Genomic DNA, 18,270 nt, shown 5'->3' with positions numbered 1-18,270 from the left:
GCAGCAGCTTTTGAGGCATGAAGTAGCAGATGGAAGATCTCTCTTACTCCCCACATTCTCTTTCAAATAAATAAATAAAGCTTAAAAGACAAAAACAAAACAAGGGGTCAGTGCTGTGATACAGGAAATTAAGCTGCCATCTGCATGGGGACACACCATGTAGGTGCATATAAGGACCTGGTTTGAGTCCTAGCTGTTCCTCTTCCAATCCAATTCTCTGCTAATGTGCCTGGGAAAGCAGCTAAAGATGGCCAAGTGCTGGGACCCCACTGCAGCTGCATATGGAGACCAGGAGAATTTCTTAGCTTCTAGCTTCAGTTTGGCCCAGCCCCAGCTGTTGTGGCCATTTGGGGAATAAACCAGGAGAGAGCAGATCAACTCGCATTTCAGATAAGTAAATCTTTCAAAAAAGTTTTTAAAAGGCAGGATATGCAGAGATACATGAATCTTTATTTTCTAACATCTCTACAGAAATTCTGAATTTCTAAAGAAACTACACTTTATGAACTTCACCAATTTTATTTTGAAAGAGGAAGGAGAATAAAGTTTTAGGGAGTTCCGCTGAATCCCAAAGTCTAGGATGAGGGTTGGCCACAGATGGTGGAGGACAGGAGTCCACTGCTCCTCAGCCTCCCAGGCCACCTACTCCGCAGACTGCCCCAGCAGCTGGACGGTGCCCACAACCATCAGCTCACCTGGGGCAGCAAGGGGTCAGCCCCTGCTGCTGGGCACTGGAACCTCAGCTTGGCATCCCTGGTACCCATTAAGCAAGCCTCAGCCAGAAGGGCATGTGGGATAGAGGTCACGAGGCTCCTACTGAGGGTATACAGGGCAAGGTGTGGGGCAGAGCCATGACTGGCCTGCCTCGGGAGCCTGCAGGGCAAAGACAGGACCAGCTTCAGTCTCGCCTGCAATAGGAGGCTGGGTTAGTTCCTGGTTCCCTCCCTGGCTCCCCATCAGACACCTGGGAGAAGTCTCAGTGCAAGCTCTTTTCCACTTGTCACTCCACCTGCCTCGACTGAGGTTTCCTTACCTACAACTGAAGACCGCACCCAGCCCCAGAGCAGGGGCCATGGCCAGAGCAGGGCTTGGGAAGCACTGAATATCACAACAAACAGGCTATCAGGACCCAGTTGTGCTCTGTTCAAATAGAAGGGCCACCCCCGGTGCCAATCGTGGTCGGTGGATCTCACTATCTCCTCAAGCCTGTGCTCTCTGATGCATTCACCCACATTTCCAGGCTAGTCCTGGGGCACAGGGTGGCTGTGGGTCTCCAGTCCACTGCTTCAACACGAGTTGTGGCACTGTGGTCCACCCTCATGGCCTGGGCCTGAGACATCCTGGGCCTGGAGTGAGGTGTGGATGGGAGTTACCCTGGAGGTACCAGTGAATGGAGATATGTATGTCAGAATAAGCTGACGTCATGGACTGGCCACACACCCAGGAGTGCAGACCCACCCCTGGAAAGGAACCCACATAGGGGAGGAGCCTGGCACTGGCCAGACCAAACGGGCTGGGCACGGGGCCAGGTCTCTCAGCCTCAGCGAGGGTGGGACCTCTCTCCACAGGAGGGTCATGTGTGTGCTGAGTTGGGGAACAGGTTCTTCATCCCTGAAGAAGGAAGGTCAGGGTGCTGATTTCTTTTGCATTATATGCCCCGCACCCCGGGGAGAACCACTGGCCCTCAAGGTAACCGACTACCCAAGCTAGGTGCACATTTCCACTCAAAGCCATAAGGGTGGTGGCAGTTGCAGGGGTTAGGGGCTTGGAACCTGCTCCCTCGGTCAGCCACCTGACAAGACACACGCCCCTTCGGCCCACATGGGATGTGCAACACCTCTACTCTCCAACCAGCCCCAAGAACCCAACAGCACTTCCCACAAGGCTGGGCACACAGCACTTACTCTGCCAGCAAGAATTACAGAGGCTTAGAAAAGAAAATAATAGAAAACAAAAAAAGAAAAAAGGAAAGAAAACCAGAACAGCAGTTGACAAGAGGGCCCTCTCTGTGAGCCAGCCTTCCAGGGCACCTCTTCTTATCTGGGTAGCGAACAAGGGGCTGGCGGAGGGGGCTGCCTCAGGCATGAGTCATTGACTACCAGAGTTAGCCACAAAAGGTTGGCTCTGGGAAGAAGGGGCCCTCATGGGGATGGAGCACCTCCTGCCCCCCAACAACCAGGTCAGGCCTGGCCTCGGCTGCTTTACCTGCTGCAGACCTTGTCTATCAGATGAGGATGTGGCTGTATAGGGTAGAGGTGCAGCGGACAGGACTTATCCAAGTAGAGTACTAAAGAATTTTAAAAGGAATTGTGTGATCTGTAGATTCAACACAACTATAATCAAAATCCCAGCAAGTTTTTAAAACCAGATCTTAACAAGCTGATCATAAACTTGGAATGAAGAGCCTGGCACGATAGCCTAGTGGCTAAATCCTCGCCTTGAGCACTCCGGGATCCCTTCCAGCTCCCTGCTTGTAGCCTGAGAAAGCTGCAGAGAATGGCCCAAAGCTTTGAGGCCCTGTACCCACGTGGGAGACCCAGAAGAAGCTCCTGACTCTTGGCTTCAAATCAGCTCAGCTCCATCCATTACGGCCACTTGGAGAGTGAACCAGCGGACAGAAGATCTTTCTATGAATCTGAGTTTAAAATAAAAATAAATTTTTAAAACAAACAAAAAACTTAAAAGAAGGACAAAAGAGCTAGAAAGAAGTCTCCTTGGACAGTGGGGCAGGTGCACAGGCAGAGAACAGGTGGGTGATGCCAGCACAGCTGGAGAGGATCAGGCAATGAGGTATCTCCCCCCAACCTGACAGGTCTTCCCATGTCCTGGGTTAGACACCGAGGCAGTTCTGCCCATCTCCAAGGCCTGTCTTATGTGCTGAGGCAGCAAGGTGCTACGTGGCACTCCTCAGTCAAACCTGTTTACTTCAACTCCCATGCATCCACCTCACTCAGCTCTCAGCACTGCTTCCCAGGGTCTGTCTCCCCTAGTCCCCACCACCCAAACTCCAGTGGGAAAGCAGCTGTGGCATTTGTGCTAGTCATTAGGCAAAACAAGTTCTAGTCTTGAACCCATCTTAAAGTTGAAGTACTGAGGTTTCTTGAGGCCATGTGGCTTGCCCTCAAATCTGAGGCTGAATTCCAAATTAAGGGGCTTGCTCCATCTGCCCAAATCCTCCAGTTTCAGGGCTGGTTGCTAAACCAAGAATTGCCTCACAGCTGTTGTTTCCCCAGGTCCCCAAGTGAAAAATGTGCCTGATGAACCAGTCATACCAATCCATGCAACTGGCTACCACTGCAAGGCCCTTGGACCTCTGCAAGGGGCGCTGAGACCTGGAAGGTATTTAGGGCAAGAGGATCTTGCTCGCCGACACCTGACAGCACCACGAAGAAAGCTGAAGCCAGGCATTCACAGCCAGCACACCCAGGGTCACCTGGCAGTCAGAGGTCATAGCCAGGCAGTCATGCGGGATGGAGCTGCTCAGGGAGGACACCAGAGTGAGGCTTGAGGGAAGAGGCCAGGAAGGAGGAAAGTGAGTCACAGAAGCACCCAGGCTGGATGCAGATTTAGAGACGGATCTTTCTAACTAACCTGGAGTCATCCCGAGACACGGCAGGGCTTAGGAGTCGGGGTCAAGGGGACACAGTGACTGACGTCTGTCCACGTCTCCCCAGTAAGAGATTAATCCACCACCCACTGCAGGTCTGCAGCACTGAGCCTTCCATAACAGAATTCTACCCTGCAGATCCCAGCCTGAACTCAGCAAGCACGCTCTCCATCAGGCCTTGGCTGAAGGCAGCCCAGAGCAGGCTCTGCACACCTCTTAGCACACCTGCAAGAGCTGCCGCCCATGGGGCTTCCACCTGGCACCCAGGCTCAACCCAGTAGACTCAGCTGGCTATTCCCTGCTTGCAAGAGCACAGCAATCCGAGATGCTCGCTGGCTGCTGACCACAGAGGTCATCCTTTTCTCCCCAGAGGCAAAGGAAGCTGGGGATGGGGTCTGCTCTGTTCCCTAACCAGAGTGCCTTTCCACACTCAGCTGCATGTGAGGCAAAGGATTTCCCCTGGCTGGGATGAACACAACTGTTGCTCAGGGAAGAGGACATCAAGGCCATCTGTCAGCACTGACACAAAGTCTGGTCCCAGGCAGAGTTCCAACTTGGGGCTGGCCACAGAATGGAGTAAGGGACCACTGGGACTGGGGCATCTGGAGGTTCTCCCAGCTCACGAGGGTCAGGCGCCCTGCTCTCCTTGTCCTCACACTGACTCCTGCAAACAGTCCCCACCACTTCTGATGCAAAGCAGCTCATGCTGCCCTGGGGAGGAGCAGCCCTCCAGTCAGGGAGGAAAGCCTTGTGCTTGACACCATGAGGGAAGAACGCCCAAGCCCTGTTGCATGTGCTGTTCAGGCGATTTCAGTTGACTCAACCCAATGCTGTTTTTTGGCAAAAACTGACTTCTCCTACATAAGGGTATGAAACTGGGGGGTGAGAATGAGGGTGGAGGCAAAGACGAAGAATGAGAAGTCTCTGGGCTGAGTTCTACACAAAGCCTGAGACATCAAAGGAGTGTGAACAGAGTAGAAAGGCAGAGTGTGAAAGTTAGAAGGAAACTGTGAGCAGCTGTGCAGCTACCGGAAGGCCAATGGCGGGGAGCGAGGGGGAGGATGTAGAGAAGGCCCTAGATGAGGGAGCCATGGGAGGAAGGGGAGGCAGGCAGGCAGAGGCAGGGCTGGGACCACATGGAGACAAGTGGGAACTGGAGCTGGAAGCAGAGCAGAGCTGCACGGGTCATTCACCTGTGCTTCTCGCCTTCTTCCTCCTCTCTGGGCTGCTTGGCCTTGAGTTCCCCCTCTTGCTTGTCCTGCAAAGAAAAGGAGAAAGTCACGGCTATCATGAAGGCTTCTGTGCCCGGAAGCTAAGAAGGAACAGGAATTCTCAGAAGCCAGAGACACCCTGGCCCCTGGCCAGGACCAGCTCTGTGTCCCAGGCTCCGCATGGGGCTCATGCCTGCCGCTTCTGAGCCTCACTCCCTGATCCAGTGTCAGGCATGTGGTGGCTCTCGGGAGGTCAGCAGGAAGGGTGAGAAAGGAAGGGGGTCAGGTTGCAGAGGCCAGCCCGCTCTTCTCAGGTTACCACAGCACCTACTGAGCTGAAAACCATCACCACGTGGATTTGAGGAGGTGGGGGTGGGGTGGAGAGAACACAGAGCAACCAAGGCAGGAGGAAGAGCTCCATCTCCCAACTCCCCCGCTGGGCCACGGGCTTCTCAGAAAATACCCAATTGGTTTCTTTCAGGAAATGGCAACTTTTAACCTAGTACTGCACTTGAAACAAGAGTCACTGCCCAGGCCTGAGATGTACAAGGCTATTTCAAAAAGATCATGGAAAAAAATGAAGTTAAAAGGTAAGTGTATTTTGGTGGAAAAAATTTGAAGTTCACACAGATTTTTCATTGTGCATATTTTCCACAAGCAGGTTGAAAAACCTACGTACGGGGAGACAGAGGTGTGAGGAATCACAGTTTCTATGAGAAAAATCACTTCCTCTAAATGCGCTTCCTCTAACACTCCCCCTCTGCCCTGTCTTGTTGTTATTGTTCTGTCTAGAGAAGTCCTATTTACCTCAGCCTTCACGGGGTACACACTTCTCTTCCAGGGGCACCCAAGGCCACAGCAGAAGGAAATGGTCAGGCCGCCGCCTCCTGACACAGATGACACACTCCTGGGAGCACGTTCTCCTTTCCTATGCGGTCACTCATCAGATCAACCCGTCCTGCAGACACACTGTGAGCTCAAATGCATGGGAGTGCCCAGTGGACCATGCAGACCTGAGAAGCCCAGGACGGAACCCTGGCAGGTGTCTTTGCATGCCAGGATTGTCCCCCGACTCACTTCACTGGAGACAGCAATCTGCCTTTGACCTGAGGAGCCATCCCCGAGTTCCTTCCCCAGGAACAAGGACAAGTTGGTACCTCAAACTTATTACAACAGCTGCAGGGGTGAAGCCTGCTGGCAGCTGTGTGTGCCTGACAACGGCCTGCCTGTCCCAGAGTGGCATCTGTTCTCCGGTTGAGGACCTTGCCATACTTTGGCCCCACAACCTGTGAGGGAGGAGACTGCCAAACCAGGCAGGAGAGCTGGCCTGAGAACAGCTTCCGCAATGGGAACAGGCAGGGCGGCCCACATCCAGGCTGCCCTGTCTCACAGGGACGAGGCAGCAGGCACAGAATAACTGACCCAGTGGTGGCAGCTATGGGAGGAGGTTCAACATGGATCTCAGGGATGTTCCAGAACTAGAGTCAGGCTGGGCAGGGATGGGAGTGGCAGCAGGGGAGGTAGCAAAGATGGATGGTAGGTAAGGTTGTCAAGGCAACTGGGGGCCTGCCACAGAGCTCCAGCTGAGCAGGCGGGGGCAGACTGGTGAGAGCCAAGAGGGGAAGGAGAGACATGGCTCAGTGGAGGTCCCCTAACTCCAGGAGAAGGTTTCTTTCCATAAAGGGCTCTGTTAACCTGAACCACCTGACAGAAGAGGGTGGCAACCGCAGGCAAGGGAATCAGCGTTTGCAAATACCAGGCCCTTTCCCAGCCCTTGAGAAAGGTCAAACCCGGCCCCCACCAGTGCCACCACCCTCCCAGGAACACTCAAGTGCCTTGGTAAAGGCCAAGTTATTCATTAATAAGTGAAAAAGCACCCTACTGTCTAAACAACATTAAACAAAAAAAAAAAAAAAAAAAAAAAAAAAAGTGACTGCCAGGCAGGTGGCCTGGAATGGTTGGTACAGAGACACAGAGAGAAAGACGGGGACACCTGCAATCCAGCCCTCCCGTCAGAGTGGCTCACGGACACACTGCTTGATAAGTTACATGTGTGGATGATTCAGAACCCGAAACCAAGGGTTGCATGTGCAGGGGTTCTGGTCAGAGACCAAGGGGAGTGGGGCAAACAGCAAGGAACATGGCTCCTGGAAGATTCTGGCTTGGGTCACCAGGCCTGAACATCCGCCCCAGCCCCCAGCCTGGGAGGGTGGCAGCCGGTGCAGCCCAGCCTTGCAGCCCACCTGCCCTCAGTACTGGAGGGCTCTCAGGATAGCCCATCTCAAGGTCTGAAGCTCACCCAGGAGGAAACCCAGGACAGGAAAAGATCTGCTCCTGGATACAGACCCCGTCCGTGGGTGGCAGCTGCGGCTCTGGGTCAAGGGCCCTCCTGATCCTGGTCCTGTATTGTTGCCAGCGAGACAGGAGACGGCCTATCAAGAGTGGCACCGCATTCCTAAAAAAAGCTCTGATCTCAGCTGCCTTTCCTGTGCACCCAAATGGCCCAGGCCCCAGCGCACACCAGCTGGCAGGCAAGGCAGGCATAGCACACAGCCTCCCAGGAGCCAAGACACCAGGCTCGTCCTGAGACCCTGAATCCAGATTTCTCTCCATGCACTCCTCCCAAACCCCTCCATCTGTTGACCCCTCTTCTCTACCATCTCCTCAGCCCACTGTCTGGCCAGTCCTGGAGGCTAGCTCAAAGCCTCCCCAGGGGTAGCTTTCTCAAGACTCCTAGGCAGAGGACCCAGCGCACATCAGAACCAGACCCCAGGCCAGGCCACGGACCACTGGCCACTCCTATTCACACCCAGGCCTTGACACCCATTTCCTAAGTCCTTCTCAGTGTGGGCATCTCTGGAGCCTCTTCAAGGTCTTGCCCAGACTCTGCCTACACAGACCTTCCTCTGCAAACTTCCTGCACTTAACTGCTGCTCTCCACCGGGCAATGGTCAAAGCCCGAAGAGCACTGGGGATTGCAGGGCAGAAGAGGCCTGGCCTATGTAAGGCCTCCCACACACTCCCTACACGAGCTCACAAGAGGTAAGAGCCTCTGAGGGGGCCTTTAGGGATCTGAAACCCAGTTCTGCCCAAACTGGCTTTGACCAACCTGCTTCCTAATGTCTGAAACCCTCTGCCAGGGACTAAACTCCCACAAATAAAATTAGAATCATGCAGGATCAACACCGGTTCCCTAAATACTCAACAAAGACTTCAGTAATGCCAGCTTGATCTGAGGCTTTTCCTGCAAGCCTTTAGAAAGGACTACTATACAGATTCTCTATTTCTTGTGCAGCAAGTAGTGTTCATTTGTGCTGCTTCAGGAACACTCGTGTCAGCCGAGTTGCTGAATTCACTTCTATTAGCCCTTCTATGTAGGAAAGGTCTGCGGTGATGTCCACTGGAGATCCTTGTCTTTTCTTCAGGCCAGCCAGAGGTCTAGCGTCCTGGCATGTGCCTCTGTCTTCTGTCCTCAAACGTGAGTACAACTGTCTCAGGATGGACAGGAGGGTCGCACAATATCAGCTGGCACTGCTGCCTACACATAGGGTCACTGCCACCAGAAACTCAATCAACTTCCAGATGTGCAAGAGAGGGGGGGAGAAGGAAGGCTGCCGTGTCTCCTGTTGTCCCCTGCCTTCCACACTAAGATTAGGGTCCCTCTTCCCTTGCACAGCCCCTCTTGTGTGGTTCAAAAAGAAAACAGAACCCTGCTCCAAGCTACTCAGAGGAGCAGATCTGGAGGAAGGCTGCATTCATGTCTGTGTATGCCAGGGTGGGGTGGACTGATAAGAAAGAAAGAATCCTTAACTCAATTCTAAGTACCCAGTGGGAAGCAGGCTGAGGGTTCCCAGGTGGGGCAACATTCCTGGGAGGGGTAACTGGCAAAGGCTGAGAGCAGAGCCAGGGCGCTGGAAGGACCTGCGTAGGAGGTGAGGAGGGCGGAGCTGGCAGCTTCCTTTGGCAGGCAGCAGCAGGGTAGGACAGTAGGGGAGGACCCTCGGGCAACCAATTAGATACCAAGACAGAGCACCCAGAAGTCTAGTGCCATGTGTGATGGGCTAGTAAGGTTACATACATCTGAGGGCTGGGTGCTGACGTTAGGGGCAGGTGTACCCAGGCTGAAGGGCTTTAGCTGAGGGGCTGAGGAACAAATCCAGAAGTAGAAACTGCATTATTCTCCCAGCCACTGTCTTCATCCTAATCACCTGTCCTTTACCAGTCTTACATATAACAGAGGAAATCAGTAGCCCCTCCTCGACAGTTAAAACAACAAGCCACCAAGGAATACTGGATACTGAAGCTATGACCACACAGTTCTTGAGGATTTAAACTCTGATTCTTACTCCCCAAGGACACTAGCCTGGGGCTCTTCCTTTCTGCAAGGAGTAAGAGAGGCAGCAAAGGGCTGAGGGAAAGACTGCAAGTTCCTCCTGTCCGGTAGCCCTCCTTGAAGCAGCCAGACACCAGGAATGCCAGGTGCAGACTGCTCTCCCTCCCTAGCCTTCAGTGTGCCCGCTGCACATTCCCTGGAAGCAGCCCTCCATGGCAATCCAGGGAAAGCCAAGTGCCCAAACCCTTGTCCCCTAGAAACCCAGTCGGAGCATCGCTGCTTGTGACTGGAGCCCAGACAAGGACAAAATCAGAGAGAGATGGCCATTCAGAAGAGCTGACAAAGCTAGGGGCAAACCTGGCCTGCTCTGTCATCATCCCTGCTGCTTGTCCTCTGAGCTAGAGAAGCGCTACATCAGGATGGAGGAACTTCCTGTAGGGAGCTCAGTGGGTAGGGCAGTCCTGGGGTCTGACTCACCCTGAAAGATGGATTGATAAGCCCTTGAGTTAAGCATACCACAGCTACCACCACCACACCTGGGACCAGTTCTGCTACCCAGAGCCTACGGACAGCCAAGGAGGTCCTGACTGCCCCAGGCCAATACAAGCCCACCAAGCTGTAGCACTGCCCACCCCGCATCCCCTGCACTCAGTCTGCTGCTGGGAGCACCTGGCCCAAGTGTCCATGCTGTGATATCCCGGAAGGCAGCTGCTTGTCTTACCCGTCTGTCCCCACAGACTAGCGCAGGCACAGCTCTGACTCAGAGGCTACCCAAGGAAATCTCCCTTCCCTTTCTTCTGGGTGAGTCCTAATGACAGTGACTGCACAGCACTGTTACAAGAAGGAAATGACAAGGGAGGAGGAAGGTGAAAGGCCTGCAGCTTGGGTGGACCAGCAGCAGACCTGGGGGAGGAGGGAGGAGAGGGGGCCAAGACTGGAAGGGAGAGCTGAGAGAGAGAGAGAGCAGACCTCCCACCAGGCAAGGCCTTTCACTTCCAGCGCCACTCAGAGTGAGCAGACTGGGCGATGCAGCAAGCCATCAGAGGACGCCTAGGACCACCTGTGCAGGGTCTGAGTGGAGCAGAGGTGCTGGGGTTAGGGAGCAGACAGGGCTGTCCCATGGGTGCAAGGCCTCCCCAGAGCCTGGACAGACAGAACAAAGCACTGAGGCTGGAGGCGGGGCTGCAGCAGTGGGGCCGGAGACGATAAGGCTGCGATAAGAGCCGGAACTAGGCCAGCAGTGGCACAGAACAGGCTCTGGGGAGAAAGGGAGGGGCCAGAACCCATGGAGGCCCTGCCACTGACTCACTCAGACAAAAGAGGTGCTGCCGCTGAGGGGACAGAGAGAAAGGGTGAGGCAGAAAGCCCAGAGCTGAGGCCTGGAGCCTAAGGTCTGATGAAAGCAACTGCTAAAGCCTGAGGGGCCAAGCTAGAGGGGAAAAGAGGCCCCACTCCTTGCAGAAGAGGGACAGGGCTGGCCTCACCCTTCTTTCTCATCCCGAGCCCAGGTCATGACACACAGAGTCAAATGGCTCCTGGCGACATCCACTGCACAGCTCTGCCCCAGGCACAGTTGGCATCCTGCATGTGGCAGGGGTAAGGAGCAATCCCTGAGCCAACTCCAGTCCCACCCCTGCCACACACGCATAAAAGACAACAGGCGATTCCTCCAGATCTTTCTTTATTCAACCACAGATTGCAAAAAGATGATAGGAAACAGAATGAAAAGATGTTTATTTTGATGCCAAAAATTTTGAAGTCCATCCAGTCTTTTCATAATAAACATTTCCCACAAACTTTTTGAAGCCCTCCTTAAGATCAGGTGACAGGTAAGTGGCTTGATTTTTCTAAAACATACACATCGTACATGTATCAACTATTACATTGTATTCCATAAACATGCAATTTTTATCTGTCCATTAAGAGTGACCAGTCTGACCCCTTGAGGATGGTGGGCTGGAAGCACATCTATGAGATTTCCTCACAGAATCCTTCATTCTTTCCCACCACAAAATTAATGCAGCTGGGCCCAGCGCCGTGGCCTAGCGGCTGAAGTCCTCACGTTGAATGTGCCGGGATCCCAAACTGGCACTGGTTCTAATCCCGGCAGCTCCACAAACTCCCTGTTTGTGGCCTGGGAAAGCAGTCAAGAACGGCCCAGAGCCTTGGAACCCTGTACCCGCACGGGAGACTCGGAGGAAGTTCCTAGCTCCTGGTTCTGGATTGGCGCAGCACCAGCCTTTGCGGTCATTTGGGGAGTGAATCATCGGACAGAAGATCTTCCTCTCTGTACATCTGACTTTCCAATAAAAATGAAATAAATCTTAAGAAAAAAAAAATAACGCAGCTAACCTCAGTTTGCTGGACTCCTGCACTTCCCCAGCTCCGAGGGCCAAGGCTATGCCTATCCTTAGCAGAAAGGTCTTCTTAGGCCCTCCATGATAGCCGACTCTGCCTGGACCTGCCTGTCACCTGTCTTCCCTCTGAAATGCCTGCCCACCACTGGTGCCCAGCACCTGCAGCTAACTGCAATGAGAGAACCACCACTGAGCGAGCAGGATTCAGGTCTGGCTCCCCACCTTACTGTCTGGAGTTTCTCCTCTACATACCCAGAGCCTCCTGACAGTGGTCATACACACTGGCCCATCACCAGCCTTGCTGCATGGACGCGAGAACTGAGGCTCACTGATACCTAATGTCCAACCTGCTTTTCCCATCTGGCAGAGCTCCAGGCATGGGACACAGACACCTGCAGCCCAATTCCCTGCTGGCATGTCCAGCTGCTCGCTGAACCCCAGGGCTGTCTATTCCACCATACCTTCCAACCACCTGGAATACAGCAAGCAGATCTCATCTGGACCCCGCCACAGAGAACTACACCCAAATGCTGTTCAGCTATGTTCTCCCAGCCTCCTATTATTTCCTGCAGTAACAGCTGCCATTTTTACTGAGTGACAGTAGGTATGCCAGCAAACTGACCATTCAACTTTACATTACTGACTAGAATCAATAGTATTCAATTAACCACTGCGAACATTTAGTAAGGTCAGCACCCCTTCTGCTTTCACAGCTGAGGAAACTGGGACCCCAGGGCCTACCAGGAGTGGGGTTGCCAGGATCCAAATGGGAGGAGTCAGGCTTTGAGCCCCCTGGGAAACCCCTGTATCTTGTGCAGGCCCTACTCCCACTGGCACACACAGTGGTCTGCTGGTGTGGAAGGCACCAGTGTGTCATATTATGAGGCTAACAGCTCAGAGACAAAAAGACCAAACAATTGGGATCCCCCAGCCATGGTCATTTCTGGCCCAGCAATGCCCACCTAGAGATGCACCTCGATGGAGGAGAAGAAGGATGCAAACATAGGAGTGTGGTTGTCATGGCAGCGGGGCTGCATGCAACTGGCTGGGTTAGGCACATGGGGCAGGCCAGTTGCTCAGCCCATAACAGCCTGGTGGGTGGCATTACCACACACACATGCTATACAACCACAACACCACACATACAAATGGCCAACATAACTGTAGGTAAAACCTGCTCCCATTTTAACTCTTTTACCAAAATGATTTAACAACAAAGTCAAAGCGACCATAGGATCCAGGTGCCCTGGGACTCACTGTCTTAACTGCACTCCTTTCGTGGGTACTCTGGTCTCCAGGCCCCGCACAGCCCTGTCCAAGTCTCAGGACCTTCCTTAAGCTTCAACCAGGCTCAGGAGGGCAGACTGTGGCCTGTATGCAAGCTCAACAACAAACCCTTGCCAGGTTGCAGGCCTAACATTCCCATCACCTCAGTTACAGAATTAACTGGAGGTGAGTGTCGAGCTCCCCTCCCCCGCTCTCACTGTGCCCCATCATTTCCCTTTCCTCCCTGGCCACAAGCAGAACTCACAGCCACCAAGACTTCCTCTCTGGGCTGAGCTCTCAACTGCAGTAGCAGCAAGCAGACCAGCACGCAAACAGTAAAAGGCGTGCACTGTGGAAGATCCCCTTGCATGCCTCACACTGAACAGTCCGATCATCAGATGCTGGGGGCCTAGGTGATCTGTTCTGGGCCCTGGAATTGCACCCTCCAGATTTTCTGATACTGCGAACACACAGCTGGTCCCTGACTCTGCAATCTGTCAGGGCCAAGGAGTAGAGGTTTCCCTTCTCTCCAGGAGCTCTGGCTGGTGAACGGCAGGCAGAGCCCAGGATAGAGAGACAGGGGAGAGACCCGACCACTGTGTCACGACGCTTGGATACCATGAAGAAAACAGGAGCAGCTTCAACTCCTCAGTAAGCAGTCACTTCCACTACACACACCCTACCCATCGGGTACCAGTTTTCTTTCCTTTTCTTTCTTTTTTTTTTTTTTAAGATTTTACTTATTTTCATTGGAAAGGCAGATGTACAGAGAGGAGGAGAAACAGAGAGGAAGATCTTCCGTCCAATGATTAACTTCCCAAGTGGCCACAACAGCCGGTCCTGCGCCAATCCAAAGCCAGGACCAGGAACTTCTTCCAGGTCTCCCATGCGGGTGCAGGGTCCCAAGGCTCCGGGTCGTCCTCGTCTGCTTTCCCAGACCACAAGCAGGGCACTGGATGGGAAGTGGAACAGCCGGGATTAGAACCAGTGACTATATTGGATCCTGGCGTGTTCAAGGCAAGGACCTTAACCGTTATGCTATCACGCTGGGTCCCAGGTACCAGTTTTCTTGATGGCCTCCAACAGCCTTCACTTGCTCCTGGCAACAGAGGTACCAACCTCAGCAGCACCCATGAGCTTTCCTGCAGCCAGAACCACCCCTGCTAGGTGGCCTAGCAGCTAAAGTCCTCTCCTTTAACACGCTGGAATCCCAAATTGGCACCGGTTCTAATCTTGGCAGCCCTGCTTACCATTCAGCTCCCTGCTTGTGGCCTGGGAAAACAGTCAAGGACGGCCCAAAGCCTTGGGACCCCGCACTCATGCAGGAGACCCAGAAGAGCTCCTGGCTCCTGGCTTCATATCAGCGCAGCACCGGCCATTGTGGTCACTTGGGAAGCACATCATTGGATGGAAGATCTTCCTCTCTGTCTCGTCTCCTCTCTATATATCTGACTTTGCAATAAAAATAAATCTTAAATCTTAAAAAAGAAAAAGAAAAGAAATAGGTTGGGCCAAAGAACCCAGTAAGAGCTACCACTCTCAGGCAACAATCAACCCACACCTGGGGACACCCCAGGGCCTCCTGGTATCCGCATCACATCACTGGCCTATTCAAACCCTGGAAACACCCAGTTCTTTTCCACAGGGACAGTAGTCAGGGCCCCATAATTGTCTGATTTCGTAATCATCCAATGACGTACATCCTGCAAGCCATCAATGCAGTCTGCACTTATAAATAAGCCACCAGACCAAGGACAACTCAGTCTACCAATCCCCACACCCGCGTGCCTGCTCAGCTGCTTCTGAGTCTTGCTGTCATCTGGTGACTAAGTCAAGGACACTGCCCCCACGAGTTTGGTACTGCTGAAGGGGAAACGACAAGTGTGTCCAGAGATAGCCCTGCGGTGCCTGTGCTGTGAGCACGGAGCTGCTGTCCAGGGAGGGGGAGAGGGGACACTCAGGGCTGGAGGGCAAGGCCCTCAAGGAGCGGATGTGAGGAGGCTGAGCCCTGTGGGCCAGCAGGGCAGATGAGAGTGCCTATTATAAAAAAGCACTTAGCAGAGGCCAGCCAGCAGAGGGCAGGGGTCACTGGAGGAGCCCACCACGGGATCAAGCCAGAAACACGCCAGTAGAGCCATCCTGTTACCCCAGGACGCAGGAACAGCTACTTGAGCCTGCCTGGAGGGACATCCCCTTTCCGCCACACAGGGCCACAGAGCGCCCACAGCCGCTCACATTTCACTATGGCGCATGCTGGGGTCTCCAGCCTCAAAACCACCCTGGGATCAGGCATGTGATTCCATCCCAACAGCCAGATGAGGAATCACCAGGGCTCTCACCTAAGCAGAGGTGGGCCAGCCTTGCAGTGGAGGTTATCCGACTCTCAAACAGCCTAAGGCCTGGGTGTACTTTCTGTGCAACAGCCAGAGAAGTGTGACCATGTCCGTTCTAAGACCACATGAGAGAAATGCAAAAACCACACACCGGCAGGGCTGCAGAGGTGCAGATGCCATGTGACATAGGATGCATTAACCCAGGGGCAACGTGTTACCTATAGCGCCCACTAGATGAGCACCTTCTGGAGTGAGGCCCAGGAGCAATCCGAATGCTCACCGGGCCCATGGAAGCAGGCAACAGCTCTAACTCCTGGCCCAGCTGAGCCACCTCTGAGTCAGCCCACATCCTCCCCTTGAGCACTCAGTCTGGGGAAGAAGTGACCTGCAGGACACCACATCCAGCTACCCAAACGCTTCTGTGGTCACAGGGTGGGCTCTGGACACAGAGCAATATTACGCTTATGTAATATCCTGGGGCCAGCTGAAGCGTGCAGCAAGAAACGGGCCGAAGGCGGGACATCTTGAGTCTCCTGCTCTCATGTGGGTTACTCTGCCCACTTGACCTGTGTGCAGTGTTGGAGCAAGTCCCCAGGTCATTCCATGGGCTGCCCAGGGCCAGGGCCTCCCTACTCCAGGGAAGGCTCTGGGGAGTAGGAAGAACATGCAGAAGCCAAGACGTACCTCCCAGCCTGCCTTGCAGCAGGACTCAACACCCACACAAGAGACTCAAAATGAAGAGTGGTGACCCAAGGGGAGGGGACAGATTTCTCTCTGGTGGCAGCCACAGCAGATGGATCCAAGATCAACTCCAGGGCACAGGGCCAGCGGAGCAAGCTGTAGTGCCTGCTACACGAAGGCATTTCCTCATCAAGCCATTTTTCATTCACCCTGTGAAATGTCAGCTTCTTTCTGGCCAGACACTTCTAAGAACACACACACACCCCTCTCTGTATTTCTTCTAAAACCAGCTGAAGAGGATTTCTGTTGCATGCAACACATGGCCACTCACAGCAAAAATCCTTAATAATAAAGCTTGTGCAGCACCTCACAGGCTTCAAGCTATCTTATGTTCCACAGCTTATGCAACCTGAGAGAGACCACGGGATCCAGGGAGGGTGAAGGGCCTGATGCCCACTTTAAAAAATCAAGAAACTGGCCTGGTAGCCTAGTGGCTAAATCCTTCCTTTGATGCACCAGGATCCCTTGAATGTCAGTCCATGTACTGGTTGTTCCACTTTTCATCCAGCTCCCTTGCTTGTGGCCTGGGAAGGCAGTAGAGGATGGCCCAATGCATTGGGATCCTGCACCCACGTGGGAGACTCGGAGGAGGTTCCTGGCTTTGGATCAGCTCAGCTCTGGCTGTTGTGGCCACTTGCAGAGTGAACCGGCTAAGGAAGACCTTTCCCTCTATCTCTCCTTCTCTCTATAAATTTGACTTTCCAATGAAAATAAATCTTAAAAAAAAAAAAAAATCGGGGCCCAGCGCAATAGAATAGTGGTTAAAGTCCTCGCCTTGAACTTGCCAGGATCCCATATGGGCGCCAATTCTAATCCCAGTGGTCCCACTTTCCAACCAGCTCCCTGCTTGTGGCCTGGAAAGCAGTTAAGAACGGCCCAAAGCCTTGGGACCCTGCACCCGTATGGGAGACCCAGAGGAAGCTCCTGGCTCCTGCCTTCGAATTGGCTCAGCTCTGGCCGTTGTGGTCGCTTGGGGAGTGAACCATTGGATGGAAGATATTCCTCTCTGTCTCTCCTCCTCTCTGTATATCTGACTTTGCAATAAAAATAAATCTTAAAAAAAATCAAGAAGCCAGAATTCTGAACCTCTGAGCATCTGCTCGTAGCCTTCTCAAACGATCATCAGCAAGCAAACCAAGACCCTTACTTGGCCTGAGGTCTTCTTTCCAATCCTAACCCCACCCAGAGCTGAACATAACGCACATGGGTGTTGGAGTTTGAAAAGCAGAACCTGGGGGTGAGCGTTGTGACAGTGGGTTAAAGTCTCTGCCTGTATCGCTGACAGCCCATGTGAGCACTGGTTTTGGGTCCCAACTGCTCCATTTCCAACCCAGTTCCCTGTTTCTGTGCCTCAGATAGCAACAATGGTTCAAGTTCTTGCATAGTTCTTTACTCTTCAATTTCCAGGCAAGTTAGAGGTTTACACAGCAACATAATGAGCTGAAGCTCCTAGGAGATCAGGAGCTATTTTAGCCTCTGATCAGCTGCTTCTTGAAGCATCACAGTATGAGAGGTAAGGATAACACAGTTGTCTCCTCTCTCATGTGAGCTACAAGTGATAAAATCCTAAATAAAACCAAACGAGACGCAAGTGGCACATTTATTTGTGGGAGAATATACAGCTTCAACAGGGTCATAATCTTTACCTACACACTCTTCCTAGGGAGGCAACGCATCTTTCTTTTATTCACATGCTCAGCTGAGAGACTGAGAGCAGAACCCTCGGAGGCACCAGGCCCTGCCCCGACACCTGTGCACGAGGGCCTCTGGACGAGTGCCTCAGCTTCTTGGAGCTGCATTTGCCGGGGCATTAGGTACATGACGACAGCCTTATGCAGTGGCCACCACGGAGTAAGTCTCGCATCAGTGGACACCACTCACTGTGACACTGACAGTGGGCACTCCACACTCTGGCCTGTGTCTTCATGGTGAGGTTCCCCTCATGCCTCGTGCCTTCAGAGTGGCCAGTGGTCTCACTCAGGCAAGACCCAGGCCTGGCCAGAAGCAGAGTCCAGACCGGAAGGATGGGACCCATCCTGCCCACATGCAGAGAAACATGAATCCCAGTGGGAACAGGCATGCTGTAGTGTGCAAGGGACAGAGACATATGAGGGGCCTTCCACACAGACCTTCCCAAACTAAGATTCATGCCACACATGCCTGCTCTGCTCTGATTCCGCTTCTATGTAACACCCCCCTCCTTCCCACCTCCTCCACATCTCCACCCAAGCCCCCTTCAAGCTAGGGGATGATGGGGGTGCTGTATCCACCCCAAGCTCAGAAACTCCCTCTTCCACGTAGAGAGAACTTTCCTGGGGCACTTCAGTGTACTGCACTACACCAGATGGCACACAGGGTCAGTTTGAGGCAAAGGTGGGCCTTACTGACCTCACTCCCTTACGCACTCTATGCCCTGGACAGA

At 53.3% G+C, this 18,270-nt stretch overlaps 1 protein-coding gene across 1 annotated transcript in view; it reads right to left on the bottom strand.

The window, feature by feature from the left end:
• Positions 1 to 18,270, bottom strand: part of CCDC12 (coiled-coil domain containing 12) — a 38,471-nt gene that overhangs the window by 10,005 nt on the left and 10,196 nt on the right. Inside the window, exon 2 of the mRNA XM_004581416.4 lies at positions 4,801 to 4,865. Coding sequence (XP_004581473.1) covers positions 4,801 to 4,865 — 65 coding nt within the window. The remainder of the gene's footprint in view (positions 1 to 4,800; positions 4,866 to 18,270) is intronic.

This window comes from Ochotona princeps, chromosome 21 (assembly GCF_030435755.1).
Source record: "Ochotona princeps isolate mOchPri1 chromosome 21, mOchPri1.hap1, whole genome shotgun sequence".
NCBI classification, from domain to species: Eukaryota; Metazoa; Chordata; class Mammalia; order Lagomorpha; family Ochotonidae; genus Ochotona; species Ochotona princeps.
The sequence above is the reverse complement of the archived record's forward strand: the minus strand, read 5'-3'. Positions and strand labels throughout refer to the sequence as shown.